General features: G+C 60.7%; 1 protein-coding gene across 1 annotated transcript; it reads right to left on the bottom strand.

Annotated features, from left to right (window-relative positions):
* Positions 1 to 1,045: 1,045 nt before the first annotated feature.
* On the bottom strand, positions 1,046 to 13,276 carry SLC7A10 (solute carrier family 7 member 10). Its single transcript, XM_060132110.1, has 5 exons — positions 13,062 to 13,276; positions 3,951 to 4,155; positions 1,699 to 1,805; positions 1,313 to 1,438; positions 1,046 to 1,227 (listed from the first exon to the last, which is right to left on the bottom strand). The coding sequence occupies exons 1-5, from the start codon at positions 13,210 to 13,212 to the stop codon at positions 1,070 to 1,072; spliced, it is 747 nt and encodes a 248-aa protein (XP_059988093.1). The 5' UTR covers positions 13,213 to 13,276; the 3' UTR covers positions 1,046 to 1,069.
* Between the last annotated feature and the right edge of the window lie 778 nt (positions 13,277 to 14,054).

Genomic DNA, 14,054 nt, shown 5'->3' with positions numbered 1-14,054 from the left:
GTCCAGTCACCTGGAGGAGGTGAACAGGTAGCCATTGATCCCTCCGAAAGTGGAAAGTGCTACGGAGACGGGCATGACCCAAGAAAAGTAGCCCAGCAGCTTCTCCCCGAAGGTCTGGGTGGGCACAGAAGAGAGGGGGCACGTGAGGCGGGGTGGAGGCCGGGCAGGAGCCAGGACCAAGCGGGGCCCCACTCACCACGGCCACTGCGTTAGAGGCCAGCAGCTCCTGGGGGGACATGGCAGTGAAGTAGGCGACATTGGTGAAGGTGTACACGAAGGTCACCAGGGGGATGGAGATGAAGATGGCGCGAGGTAGGTTCCTGGGGACAGTGGTGCAGTGTGTCAGCATCAGCCCGTGCGGGGCTGGGGGACGGGGCCTCAGGGTGGTGGGGCGTGGCAGGGGACCCAGCAATGGGAGCAGCTTTGAGCCTCCACCGCCTGGGTCTGCTGGGGGCCTTGGGGCAGCGAAGGGGGCAGCACTGCTGTCCGTCTCCCCCCTGGTCCCCAGCCCAGCCTTGGCACAGGCTGGTGGGAGGAAGGGCAGATGGAGAAGGGGCCACTCATATCCTGGGGAGGGGGGCGGATCTAATGTCTGGGACATTGCATACAGCCAAAATCAGACTTGAAAATCCTCAAAGCGCCCTTAGAGCTCAGTCCACAGACCAGGGTCCCCCGGGACTCCCATGAGCCCCAGCTCCAGCTGTAACTGTTCACGGTCAAGGTCCCAGCTGAGCGTCAGAGGGAGCCATTGGCTTCGTTTTTAGGGACCATGTTGTGCGCACATGTGTAATTGTTGGCCAAATGCAGATAGCTGGATCCGTTTACAGCGAGACAATGATACTCAGTGTTTCTGAGGCCCAGCAAGGGGCCGTGACTCATCCACAGCCATACAGAACAGGGTCAGGCTGGAACACAAGCGTCCCGGCTGCCTTTCCAGAGCCGTTCCCGGTGGGTAGCAGTGCGGTCAGCAGATGACCAGGCCGGCCAGAGGTGATAGCGGCTCTGTGTGGGGAGGCCGCCTCTCCCACCCCACGCCACACCCCTTCCCAGGGCCTGGCCGGAGCCCCGCTCACTTTCGAGGGTCCACCAGCTCCTCGGTGACATAGTTGAGGAAGTTCCAGCCGCTGAAGGCAAAGGAGCCCTGGAGGAAGGCCAGGGCCAGGTGACCCACGGACGGCGTCATCCAGAAGTCGAAGGCATTGCTGGGCCTCAGCTCCTCGAAGTGTCCTGGGGGTCCGGAGGTCAAGGGTCTGCGTCGTCTCCCTGGCCCTGTGCCCAGCCCCCACCCCCCCCCCCCACAGCCCAGCCCTACCTTGGAAGATCTGGACAAAGCCCACGCCAATGATGAGTGACAGGGCCAGCAGCTTCCCGCCGGTGAACACGTCCTGGATGCGCGTGGCCCAGCGCACGCTCGAGCTGTTCACCCACGTCAGGAGCACTGAGGAGGAGGGGCGGGTGGCTGGGTGGGCGGGCACCCGAGGCCAAGCCCCTCGAGGTGGGCCACAGCCAAGGCCAGCCCGGGCTGCAGGAGGGCGGTGTCCCCTGCAGCTGCCGGAGTGCCAGAAGCCCAACCCCTGAGGCCGACTTCACGGGGACTGACAGCTGGAGGGACCTCCCCCGAAAGTCCCCCCACGGGGGCAGGGAGCAGGGTGGGCCCTGGGGACAGACGCCCAGCCCGGCCCCACGGTGGACACTCACTAAGGCAGGCCATGGAGAGCGCACGGGAAGCGGCGGCCGGGGGGATGCAGTTGGGGAACACGGGCTGCAGCACGTAGTTGGAGAAGGTCATGGAGATGACGGCCAGGCTGGTGGGGTACATGATGAGGACGGCGCTCCAGAGCAGCAGGAAACTGGAAGGAGTGAGGGCCCGAGTGGCTCGGGCCTCCCGGCACCCTCCCAGCCAAGGGGGCCCAGATATGTGGAGTGGGGCTACACCCTGGGCCCCGGCACCCGGAGCTGCCGTGGGGGCCAGATACCAGCTTTGGTCCAGGGAGGCAGGGCCAACCTTGTTGAGGTCTCTGCTCTATTTAGGAACTGTTTCAACAGAGACAGCGTTCAGCGCAAACAGCTACGGGCTGCCCTTGGGCAGGTGTGGAGAGAGACTCGGGAACCAAGCACGTTTCTAATGGCCACCCAGTCCCCGGTCACAGGCTGCTCCTGAGCTGGGGTGGGCTGTCCCGGGACCTCCAGTCACAGCTCCAGCTGTAGTTCTCAGCAGAGCCCTGTGGCTGCAGGTGGCTGACTCTGAGCTGTGATCCCCGAGGGACCGGACCTTGCAAAGACCCCTGGCTGGGGTGACAGGGATTTATATCCCATCCGCCAGAATCTCACCTCTGCAGGGTGCCCACGTGGGAGTGAGGCCCGACCTGTTCCTGGGGGCTCCGTCTGCACCCAGGGGAGTGCCTGTCCATGGGGGTGGTCCTAGTCCCCTGTCCGTCCCACCCTGAGGGTAGGGATTGCCTCATCCGGGGACACCAAGCTCAGTGGCTTCCTCTTGGTCCTCCTTTGCTCTGTAGCCCTGCTTCCTTACCTCTTGCTTTGCACCACCTCTCCCCCTTTGGCTTCTGGGACATCCTAGCTCCATGACCCTCCTCCCATTACTGGGTGCTCCCCGCTGCCCACCCTCGATGCTGGGTGCCCTTGGGGTGGGTCTCGGGTCCTCCTCTCCCTTCCATCTTCTTGAGTTTTCTGCCACGCAGCAAAATTCTTCTGCTTTCTCGGGTCCCAGGCCCCTTTGAGGACCCTCTCCCCAGAGGAGAACAGCAGGGCCCCATCCTCCACTGCCCTGTTAAAGGCCCCTGACCACATCCCTCGGAACCAAACTTTAAATACTTCAGCCTAGACCTTTCGTCTGCGCTCCAGATCCCCCACCCAAGGCCTGACTCAGCGTCTCCCCGGACATGCCACCGACCCCACCTATGCGTGAGACCCCAACCTAAAATCTCCCTCTCCCCGTCCCGGGAACCACCGTCTATGGAGTCTCTCCAAGCCTCTCCTTCATGCCACACTGGCCACCACGTCCTCCCCATTGAGACTCCTAAATGGTCCTGGAATCTTCCTGTACCTTTGTCCTGGCCCTCAGCATGGCTCAGCTGGATAGCTGCAATAGCTTTGATGGCCCTCCACCTACAGGCTGCCCCGTCCCCGACAAGCCCTGGCGTCTACGATGGATCTGACCTCACCTGTGGCCGTGGCAGACAGACCAAGCTCGCCCAGGCCACCAGCCTCTGTATGTGCTACCCCTCCTGGTCGGCCAACAAAACCCCACCCTTCCTCCAAGCCTGGGCACAAATGTAGTTTTTCCTGGGAGTCTTCTCTGGGGGGTGGGCACCCCGTTCTCCTGGCTGCTGGGCTGCAGCCTCTCACATATCTTCAAAGCAAGGATCCTCCTGGTCTTAATCACATTTGAAGGATTATTTCCCTTCTGCACTGTAAGCAACTTGAGGCCCGGGACGGATCTTTTTATCATTGCGTCCTGGCCCTCGGCACACAGTAAGGTGCTCAGCTAACGTTCACATGAATAAAGGAACATCGGGAGCTATTTAAAGGGAACGTCTTGCAGGGCGTTGATAGGACTATCATGCGCCCCCCACCCTGCCTTTAGTTTACGAACGTCAAGGTGTCCCTGACTGGATGTTGGCATGATCTAGAGAGGTTTCCATAGTAAGGTCCTCCCCACCCATAAGCACCTGGGTGGGGAGTGGGGCTTAGAGGAGCTCTATTTAAAAGGAAGCACAGAGAGGTCAAGGGGCCAGCTGGAGTAGGGTGGGCATTGGTCCCACCCACCCTGGCCTTAGAAGGCTGCCCAACACCTCCCCTTCCCTCCATCTACTCCCATGACCTCCCTGCAATGTGAGAAGCAGAGGAGGACACTGGGGTCCTGGGCGCAGCTGGCCATCCATTCTGGAGAGGCTGTCACCACCCCACAGCTGCTGGTGCCCCACACTCACCCAGCCAGGCCCCCGAAGATCTCGGTGACATAGGCGTAGTCCCCACCAGACCTGGGGATGGCGACTCCCAGCTCCGCGTAGCACAGTGAGCCCAAGGCAGTGATGCCCCCACCCAGGACCCAGACGAAGAGGGCCAGACCCACGGAGCCACAGTGCTCTAGGACTCCCTTGGGGGAGATGAAGATGCCCGAGCCGATGATGTTTCCTGTGGGGGGAAGAGGAGGGGAGGCATCAGGTCTGGGCGCCCCCAGCAGGGCAGCCTCTCTGTGCAGCTCCAGATGCTGCAGTGAGGAGGGGAGCCCGGGCTGCTCCCTCAAGGAGGAGGGTGGGCCTGGAGGCACCCTCCTGGGTCCCTCAAACCCTGCAAGTCCCACTCTGGCCACCTCAGCTCCCCTCCCCAGCCCCTGGCATGGCGAGTGGCACTTTGTCCAGACAGGCTCCACTGCCAGAGATGGGTCCTGTTCTGAGTTCCTCTGCCCCCAACTAACAGCCATGAGGTGGGGCAAGCACAAGCAGTGGCAGAGTGGCAGCCACTCCAGTGCATCCCCACAGGGCCCAGGCCCAGTCCCTCGCCCCTGGCCAAGGCCTCCAGGCTTGTCAGCCTCCAGCCACCTGGCTTCCTCCCAGCCTGGCCAGAGCTGGCCACCTAAAGCAAGACCTTGACCATGATACTCTCTTGCCACCTTCCTATTGGCCGAAATCCAAACTCATGGAGTGGCTTGGGGACTGGAACCTCCTCCAGGAAGTCCTCCTTGACCACACCGGTAAGGCTCCTCCTCCCACTTCACAGCCCCAGACCCTGCTCCGTATTTTATTTCTTTACCTTCCATCTCCTCTTTCCCTATTAGAGAGCCCTTTGCCCGCTGGGCTCCTCCCTGACCTAGGACCCATGCTGTGGACACAGACTCGGAAGAGACCTGGTTTCCCGGCATTGTTAAATGTTTCAGGTCCTGGGCGAGGGTCAGCGGGGTGAGGGAGAGGAGCTGGTGCATCTTCAGGGCTGGGGGTTGCTTAGCCGCCATCACGGAAGGGATGGGGTGGATGATGGCAGGCTGGCAGGACTCAGGTGGCTCAGCCTGGGGTCTGGACACAGACGCCTCTCCCTTGGGAACAGCTCACTGGTTGCAAACAGGGGTCACTGCTCTAATCCTAGGACCACAGTGGGAAACTCTGGCTGGGGCTCAGGAGACAGGGAACCTCTTGAGTCCCGTCAATACAATGGGACTGCTGTGAGGATTCAGCAAGGTACTGTACGGGCAGCCTCAGCTCATCCACAGCTGTACCCAGATGTCCTTTGCATCTTTGCGTGGTTCTGTGTGTACCGTCTGCGACCTCACCTTGGGCCTCCAGCACACAGTTGGTGCTCAATACACATCTGCTGAGCAAACCACAGGATGAGTGAACGGCCCAATGCCCAAGGTGGGACCAATGCCACTGAAGGACTGAACTCCTCCTCTGTGAAGTGGGGGGCAGCAGTCTCCACTCGACCCCCCCAGCAGGGGACTGTGGGCAGTAGCAGAGAGGGTGGCTAGCTTCCAAGACTTGGGTGCCAGGGGAATCTGCCAGGTCATGGGTCACAGAAAGCCTGGCCTGCCCATGGGCTGAGTCTGAGTTTTGGAAGGATGGGCACTGTGGGGCACTCATGGGGTCTGGGAGCAGAACAATGGGAAACGCTCCGAGGGCCACGCTGTGGGCTGCAGAGCAGGTTCCCAGGATGAGTAAAACGCTGAGCACCCGCTTAGCCCTGAGGTCCCTGGCAGTTAGGGCAAAGTGGGCAATGTTCTGCATTACCCGGGTCTCACCATCTCTGCAAATGAATCAGGCCACATCACTGCTGATCTGGACTAGGGCCTGCCAAGAGGAAATAATCCCAGAACCCACAGGCCACATGAAGAAAAAAGCAACACTGCTGGGACCCGGGGCTCAGCCCCTCCATGAGATTGGCCCCACCTGCCGGGGCCCGGGGGCGGGGAGCGCATGTCCGTCAGGGCAGACCCTGCCCGCTCCACCTGCCAGGCCCACAGGCGGGTCTGGATGAGGACACAGCTGGGGTGGCCCATCTGCATGCGTTCCCTGTCCACAGTCCTACCCCACCCCCACCCGGCCGGCACAGATTTCCAGTCAGGACGGCCACGACGCCCCACTTGGTTTTCTAGTCACGTCCCAGGAGCCCTAAATACATCCAGATAAGGAGGAAAGAATTCCTGTCTCCCAGCCCCAGAGGTAAGCTGTGTCCTCAGCTCGCTTCCAGGGAGAGAGGGGCCGCTTCCTTCATCCGCCACGGGGCCCAGGGCCTGGGTGGGCTGCTCGGCTTCTAAAGAGACTTGGCGTTCGCTCTGTCCAGCAGTAGAGCCTCTGTTCTCAGGACCTGGTGGAGTGGGATTTGCCAAAAGCCAGGGAGGTTGTAAGCCAGTGGGGGCTGGGTGGCCTTGGAAGGAGCTGGGTGCATCCAGGGCCCTGAGCCACCCACCTCGTGGGGACGCCCACCATCCTACGCAACTCAGCCTGACGGGGCCTCACGGGGGTAGCCCTCGGGGAAGCCACGCCTGGCGCCTCGTCCTCCGAGGCTGGGATTTGAAAGGGACACATCACTCGCCTGTGCCCAGCGGCTGAAGACTCTGCGGCTGGGCCGGGGTGAGGATCGCTATTGTTTTAGACACAGGGCTGCAGGCTACAGTGCAGGACTTCTCCCCACGTGGCTCAAAGGAACACACGTGCCGGCAGGTGGCTCTGAGCTCTCTGGGGGCCTCCTCCTCTGGGCCTGGACAGCCTCCAGCATCTGCCTCAGGTCTGTGCTGGAAGGTGGCAGCAAACCCCGTCGAGGTCCCCTGGCTCCTCTGGCACCGTGTGGGCTGGCCTGGGCTCTGCGAGGAGCAGATGGGCGGCAGGCCTGGGTGAGGGGCAGCGGGTAGGGAGGAGGAGGGGTGTTGCTGAGGACAGGGGTGGGCGTCTCCAGCACTGAACGATGTCAGGAGCTGTGGAGAAGGGACCACGGAGCTGCAAGGCAGTGCTGCAGGCGAGCCCGCCCATGCCTCCTGGTGGTGGGTCCAGGCCTCCCTTCTCAGCCCTCACGTTCAGGGCCAGCAGAATCAGCTCTGCCCGACTGGGTGAACTGCAGTGGACAAGCCCAACCCTTGGGGCATCCTGCTCTGGAGGAAGGGGGGGGGCAGGAGCCACACACTGTGGGATGGGCCGGGAGGTACTGCTGAGCACCCGGTCAGGTGTCTGATTGACGGCAGGCTGGAGAAAGGTGGGTTCCGAGACCTCCGTGTTCCCATCCACCCGGTGGGACGGCTGCTCTGTGGTCCTTGCAGGTCCTTGGCGGGGCCAGAGCTCCGAGGAAGGTGGGCGAGGATGTGAGTCCCTCAACTAGGGGGCCCCCCTCCAGTCTCCTCCCGCCCCTCTTCCCTCAGGCCAAGCTGGGTGGTTTTTATCACATTAAGATGTGTGGCCTGATGGGGCTTACCCGGCTCCGTGAAGGAACGAAGAAAGAGCCATTGTTCCCCCGGCTGCCGCGGTGAGTGCTGACCTATTTCTGGGAGGCATGAGCCGACCACGGAGGTCACAGGGGTGGACTGCGGAGGTCGTGTGGGTGGAAGAGGCCAGCTGCCCTCGGTGTGTGTGTGGGGACCGTGCAGAGTTGGATCTGGGGGAGGGGTCAGGGACGTCCTGTCAGGCTGCTGGCACCGCCCCTCATCCCTAGAACACTTTCAGGAGTCTGTTGTGTGACCTCAGGCCCGTGCTGCTCCCTGGGCCTCAGTTTCCCCTTGTGCCAGTAAGGACCACTGCGCTAGGGGGCAGCAGAGGGCTGGTGCAACACTGACTTTGGCTGAGGCACTGCTGGGCAGGAGGGACGCATCCTGCACATCTGCACGGGGCCCGAGGAAACACAGTTTCTGCTTGGAGCCCTCTGTCCCGCATTGCGGCAGGTCTCTCTGCAGCTCAATGGCTTCCCAGAAGCAACGCCACCCCCAGGAAGCCCTCCCTGATCTCCCATCTTGATTCCTATAACCTGGCCCCTGCTCCTCTCCCATGGTACCTGGAGTATGGCCAGGAAGTGACTACTTTATTTGCCATCCTGGGCGGACCCTGCATTCCCAGAGGGCGGGGTCTGTGCCCTGGCCTGCTGAGATGAGAAGTCCAAGCCCCCTAGAAGGACAGGGAACCCCCAGGGCCTAGGTCCCCTTACACGTACCTGGCCTATCGCCTGCCTCTTCAGCGAGCAGGGCCATGGCGGGGCCTCCTCCTGCCACGCTGGCCTGCTGGCCTGGCAGAGAGTAGCTCAGGGCTCCTGGGTCTGATCAGGGGCTGGCCATAGGCCAGACCTCCTCCGTTTGCCCCGGGCAATGAGTCCCAGCACCTCCCTGTTAGGATGTGACCCATGAGGGCTCTGGGGAAGAGCTCCAAATCCCCGTTGGTAAGTCCCAAGGCCCCTGAGGCCATGGGCGGGACCAATTATTAGTTGAGAACCCCTACATCTGGGTTTGAATCCCAGATCCCTCATGATGGGAGGCTGTGGACAAGGCACTTCACTCTCCGAACCTTCTTATCTGTAAGATGGGGAGATGAGGCAGTGATGTGGGTCTGTTCCCACACTGCCTGCTCCATCAGAGGCCCCAGGAAGTGCTTATGGGTCTCACTATTGTCATCTACCTTGGAAACACCCCAGGCCACCCAAGCTGGCCCTTGGATCTGAACACTCTGGGACCTCACCACCCTGGGGTCAGCAGCCAGAGCCCTGCTTTGGGGGCCCTGCTATTGCTCTGGGTGAAGCCTGTGACTCCCAGCACAGCGTCCTTACGGTGAGCATGTCAGGCACCCCTCCAGGGGGACAGCAGTGCCGCTGAGGTGTTGGCAGAACTCCAGGGAGGTGAGTGGGGACGTTTCCAGGACATGCCTGGAATTGCCAATTGGTCAGCGTGCGCCTCCGGCCTAACCCACTTTCCTTTTGGGAGAGGGGTGAGCAGGAGAGTGGAACTCTCTCCCCCGGACCTGCTCATCTCACAGTCTTCCCAGGTCAATTAATGGCAAACCATGCTCCCAGCTGCGCAGGCCCCACCCTGCTGTCACCCAGACTCCACTCTGCTATACCTTGTGTCCAGGTCAACACATTTGGCTCAATCTTCCAAACACACCGAGGACTGAACCTCCTCTCAGCACCTCCACTGCTGCCATGCTGCTCTGAACCACCATCATCTCTTACCCAGGTGACTCAAGTACCCTCCCGACTGGGCTTCCAGCTTCTGCCTCTTCTGCCCACAGCCTCTTCTCCACAGTAAGCCCCAGGCCATGCCATGCCGTGCCACCCCACGCCATCCCATCCCATCTCATCCCACCCCATGCCATCTCATGCCATCTCTCTTCTGCCCAAAGCCCTCCCAGGCTCCCACCTGACAAAGAGAAGAAGGCAAAGTCTTTACTGCGGCTGCAAGGCCTACACAGACTGCACCCCATCTCACTCCTGACTCATCTTCTACCTACAATCCTCCCTCCTTCACTTTCTCACCTTAGCGCTTATCATTACCCTGGCAGCTAAACATTCAGCTTGCTCATCTGTTTGCTCTTTGACTCCCATGCCGGAATGTCAGATCCAGGACAGGGATTTTGTCTGTCTTGTTCCCTGTTGTGTCTCCAGCACCTAGAACAGTGCCCAGCACTGTCCAGTACCTACCTGTTGAACAGATGAATGAGCGTGACCAGAGCTAGCAGGCCCCATCCTTGTAGCCAGAGCTGCTTCAGCCCCCGACGGTGTCTTAGAGCACACCAAGGGCATCTGACCCTGGGCTGGTTGCAGCCTCAGGTCCCCAGTTTCCTCATCTGTAAATTGGGGCTATGGTGAGGTACAGACAGCCTCCTGTGTGGTTTTATGTCCCCTCAGGGTCCCGGGGAGGATGGGTTGGGGTTCTGGAGAGGGCTATCCTCTGAGCAGCCCAGCACCTCCAGCCCCAGAGACAACGGAGGGAACTGGCCATGGCTGGATGAGTAGAGGTTGGCTCCTAAGGAGACAGGGTTCGTGAAGGAGGTCCCTGAGTTCTAGAACATATTTGAGCCTGATCCACAAACATGGGCTGGATATTTGAGTCAAAGGGAGAGAGCGAAGGACAGGACAGTCTGGTCAGTAGACCTGGCTGATTCCCGCTCTGCTGAACCTGGGCACGACCCTTCCTTGGGTGTGGATGGGGAGGGAGCTGGTTGTGGTCCCTGAGTCAGGACAAGAGACCCTGTACATACAGCCCTGGGTGGGGGTGGGGGAGTCAGAGGCTATTTCTCTGTCCACCTGTTTGTTCATCTACCCATAGTAGAGTGGCGAGCTCACTAAATCCCGGTTGGATGAGCTCCCAGCTCAATCCTCAACCTTCCCCCATCATGGGCTCTGCATCTGGCCCCCATTTTGCCCTGCACCAGAGCAGTGTGAAGAAAGGCACTGGATTGGGAGAAGAGTCCAATTCTGGTTCCAAATTCCAAGTCCACCACTTGCAGCATTGTCATTTAACTTCCAACCTCAGTTTCTACATCTGTAAAATGGGTATAAAAATTCCCATCTTGCAAGGCAGGCAATCAAATGAGATAAAGGGAGAACATGTTTTCATAATGAGGTAAGGTGCGTTTTTCTGAATAGGCATTGGATGTGGTGATGTCTTGCGCAGTGTCTGCCCCAGAAGGCTCTTTTTCCTCCAGGCTGGCCCGTTCCCCTCCAGTTGTGCTTGCTGTAGCCAGCCGGTGCTGTCCTAAACACATTTTAGGTGGAGTCTTGCTCTAGCCCAAAGCCCTTTTATGTCATTCCATTCCTACTCCTCAGCCTGGGGCAGGGGTTACAAAGGGAGAGAATTATCGGATCTGCTGGGAGGGTCTACTTGGAAGTTTTGGAGATAATAAGCTGCTATCAAACAAGAAAGATTATGGAGGAAGCTATAAAGTTTTCAAGACTTTTAAGGCTAAACTATGACACCTGGGAGACATTTTTTACTTTGACCAGGCTCCCCAGGGCAGGAAAGTGGGGAAAGATGTGGGAGTCTGGGCTACCGGAACAGTGAAAGGGGAGGAAGTGGGGGCCTTCTGGGCATCAGGCTGGGGAGGGCAGTGCAGTGATTCAGCCCACCCCTGCCTCCTCCGTCATCTGTCACCTTCTGGACCAGGTCCATTCTCCCCTTGTCTGTCTCCTGCCCAGTCCAGCCTCCTGCCTGCTGAAACCCCTCAAAGCTCCCCAGGCAGGCTTGTAGGACCACCCCTGAGTGTCCTGGGCTGGAGTCAGGTCATCTGGGTTCTGTTCCTGAGTCCGCCACTCTTGGCTAAGTCACTCCTAACCCCAGCTCAGTCTTCAAGCCCTGAAGCCAAGGGGGCAGTGGACCTGGAACAGCAAAAATGGTACGAAAAGTGCGGTAGCTGTAAGGGCAGAGCTGTGCTGCACAGAAAAATTCTTGCAGAATTAGCCTCATCCACTCCCACCATCACCACCAGGGCCCTCTTTTGAGGAGAGAGGAGCCAGCAGCCTCTGCCTGACCTGAGGGGGATGGGAGGCGGGGAGGAGAAGGAGTAGGAATACAGCTCGAGGGTGCTGGGTTTAGCTGAGGCAGCCCAGCAAGGACCACGTCTCTCCCTGCACCTGCCGGGCACTGCGGCTGGCTCCAGACACAGTCAGCCCCTTGACCCCAAGGCCCACCCATGATGTATGGGGCTTCCTCTTCCTGAAGGCACAGCTCCTGGAGAAGGTGTGGGCCAGGGCAAAGCTCTAACCAGTACCCTGGCCAAATCCCTGGAACCAGCCCTTCCTCTCAGCGGTCAAGCAGGGGCACTCTTGTCCAAGAAGGTCTCTGGACCAGATCGGGACCAGCTCCTAGAAGACACCTTTCCAGGTGCAAGTGGGTGAGACTGAGAGGTACCTGCACAGGGGCTGTGTGCTGGGGCAATTCTCAGTGCGAGTGCAGGGGGTGGCCAAGATCTAGACCCCAACCTTGGCCCAGGAGCTCCCAGTGTGGGGGCAGAGGAGGAGGAGGGGAAGACACCAGTCTGCCCTCCTGAGCCCCCAACTTTTTCCATCTCCAAGGGTCTGAGGATGGGTGGGCAGTGAATGCACAAGCAGCACCCACTGGCTGGGGAGGGGAAGACTGGGCAGTTGGTGAAGTGAGAGTGGTCAAGACCCTTGCCATTCATCCTTCCAGCCTGTGTCTCCTGGGAGACAGGAGATGGAACAGACTCCTCCCACCACGAAGGTCTCTGAGGCACCTGGTGTGGATACAGGCACAGGTCCGGGTTAGCCAGTTCCTGAGGCATCAGTGTTCTTGACTTGGGACAGAAGGAGGAAAACCCCACCACTGTTCTCACTGTGCCCTGAGCCCTCTGCCTACCCAGAAGTCCCCAAGTGGGGGAAGGATGCACAGACTCATTCTCAGGTGGGGAAGCTGGGCTAGAGAGTGAGAGGATGCAGATGGGATCCCAGCCCAGGAAGCAGCTGGCCTTTCGCAGGCTGGGTCTGCCCACCCAAACTGGGCCTCCCCCAGTCACTGGCTGCTCCTCCGCCTCTGCCAGGGTCCTGCTGCAGAATTCTGCACTAATTATATACTCTGAGCCGATTTCCCCTCTGGGCTGGCTCTACCTGTCCAGGCTACCCACAGTCCCTCCTGCTTGCGAAGAATAAATCATTCACACGGCACGGCACCTGGACCCTGCACACAGTAGGAACTCAGTTTAAGTCACAAGACTCAGAACTTGGGGCCTTAGCGGGGGTCAGCTTACCGAGTTCCCACACTTGCAAGACCCCCGCACTCAAGGCAGGACCACAGCCATCTCCATGCTACAGACGACAAGACTGAGGGTAACTGCCTTGCGGAAGTCCATGGCGAAGTAAAGGTGGGAGGAGGATTCCAGCGGTGGATGGGACCTGCACCTCCTTCAAGCGCAAAAATTCGGGGCACTTGGGGAGGTGGAAACAAGAAGCCCTGTGGCTGCTGTGTGAGGGGAGACACCGCAGGTGCCCCGGGCGGGCATCCCCTCATCCATGTTCCACCGTCTCAGACCGGTAGGCGCGCCCGGAGAGGGGTGCTCCTTGTTCCGAGCCGCTGCGCGCCTTAGGCCCTACCGCCCCAGGCACCCTCCTGCCCCGCGCCCGCTCACCGATGATGATGGTGCAGGCGCTCACCAGCCCGATCTCCTTCTTGAGCGCCACCCGCTCCGAGGCGCCGGGCCCGGGGCCCGGGCCAGGGGAGGGCGAGGGAGCAGGGCCCGGGTTCCCGCGCCCGCTCGGCTGCTGCGTGTGGCCGGCCATGTCGCTGTCCCGCCGCGTCCCAGCTCCCTGCGCTGCCCCGTCTGTCCGACCAGCCGCCAGGCAGCCCGTCCGTCCGGCTGTCGGTGCGCGCCGCTCTCGCAGGCCGGACAGCGCCCACAGGCGGGCGCATGCGCTGGCGCGGGGCCCTGGCCCCGAGCCCCGGCCCGCGGGGCCCAGGGAGGGGCGGAAGGAGGACCGGCCAGCAGCCCCCTCCCCCACCTTCCTTAAAGGGAACTCCCCGCCGTGGCCCCCACCCTCCCAACGCGGGCCTGGAAGGAAGGAGAGGACTTGGGGCAGACCTAGGAAGAACTTCCTGGACCCAAGAAGGCCTAGGAAGAAGGCCTGGGGTGGGGGCGGGGGAGCAGGGCTCAAAGGCAGGACTCTCCCTGCCCTCAAGGAGACTGAGGAAGCTGGCAAAAATAATAGCCGTCTGTGTATTGAGACCTGCTGTGCGCCAGAGCCGCCATACTCCTTAAATCCTGGCGCGGACCCCTAGAGTGTGTGTACGGGGAGAGGGGTGGAGACTGGGCTCGCTCTCCAGGTGAGAGCTGAGGCCCCGGGACAGTAAGGAAGGTCACAGAGCAAGTGCAAACCCTTTCTGATGCCTCCTTGGCTTCCAGACGCTGCTTGGGGTGTGTGAGGTATAGCTCTCGGAGGGGTGGGGGCTTTGTCCAGGATCCCCTGGGGTCACGAGACCCTAAGCCCCCCTCATCAACAGTCTGGGGAGACAGGGTTGGGGTGAAGACTCTGGAGCCCCTCACCGTCATCCAGAGGGGACCCAGTGCCTGTGGGGGTCCTGGAAGGGGTTCTGCTCTAAACCTTACCTTCCCCCGCCCTCCGCC

Source organism: Lagenorhynchus albirostris, chromosome 19 (genome assembly GCF_949774975.1).
Source record: "Lagenorhynchus albirostris chromosome 19, mLagAlb1.1, whole genome shotgun sequence".
Taxonomy (NCBI): Eukaryota; Metazoa; Chordata; class Mammalia; order Artiodactyla; family Delphinidae; genus Lagenorhynchus; species Lagenorhynchus albirostris.
Note: the sequence above shows the minus strand (reverse complement) of the source record. Positions and strands in the feature narration are given on the sequence as shown.

Excerpts from the sequence above, each read along its gene's own strand:
- SLC7A10 (XM_060132110.1), bottom strand. The coding sequence starts at position 13,212 with ATGGCCGGCCACACGCAGCAGCCGAGCGGGCGCGGGAACCCGGGCCCT. Across the intron at positions 1,806-3,950 it reads ATCTTCGGGGGCCTGGCTGG|CCTGGCCGTCATCTCCATGA; the intron begins GTGAGTGTGGGG and ends GTACCCCACCAG. Across the intron at positions 1,439-1,698 it reads GCTCTCCATGGCCTGCCTTA|TGCTCCTGACGTGGGTGAAC; the intron begins GTGAGTGTCCAC and ends CCTCCTCCTCAG.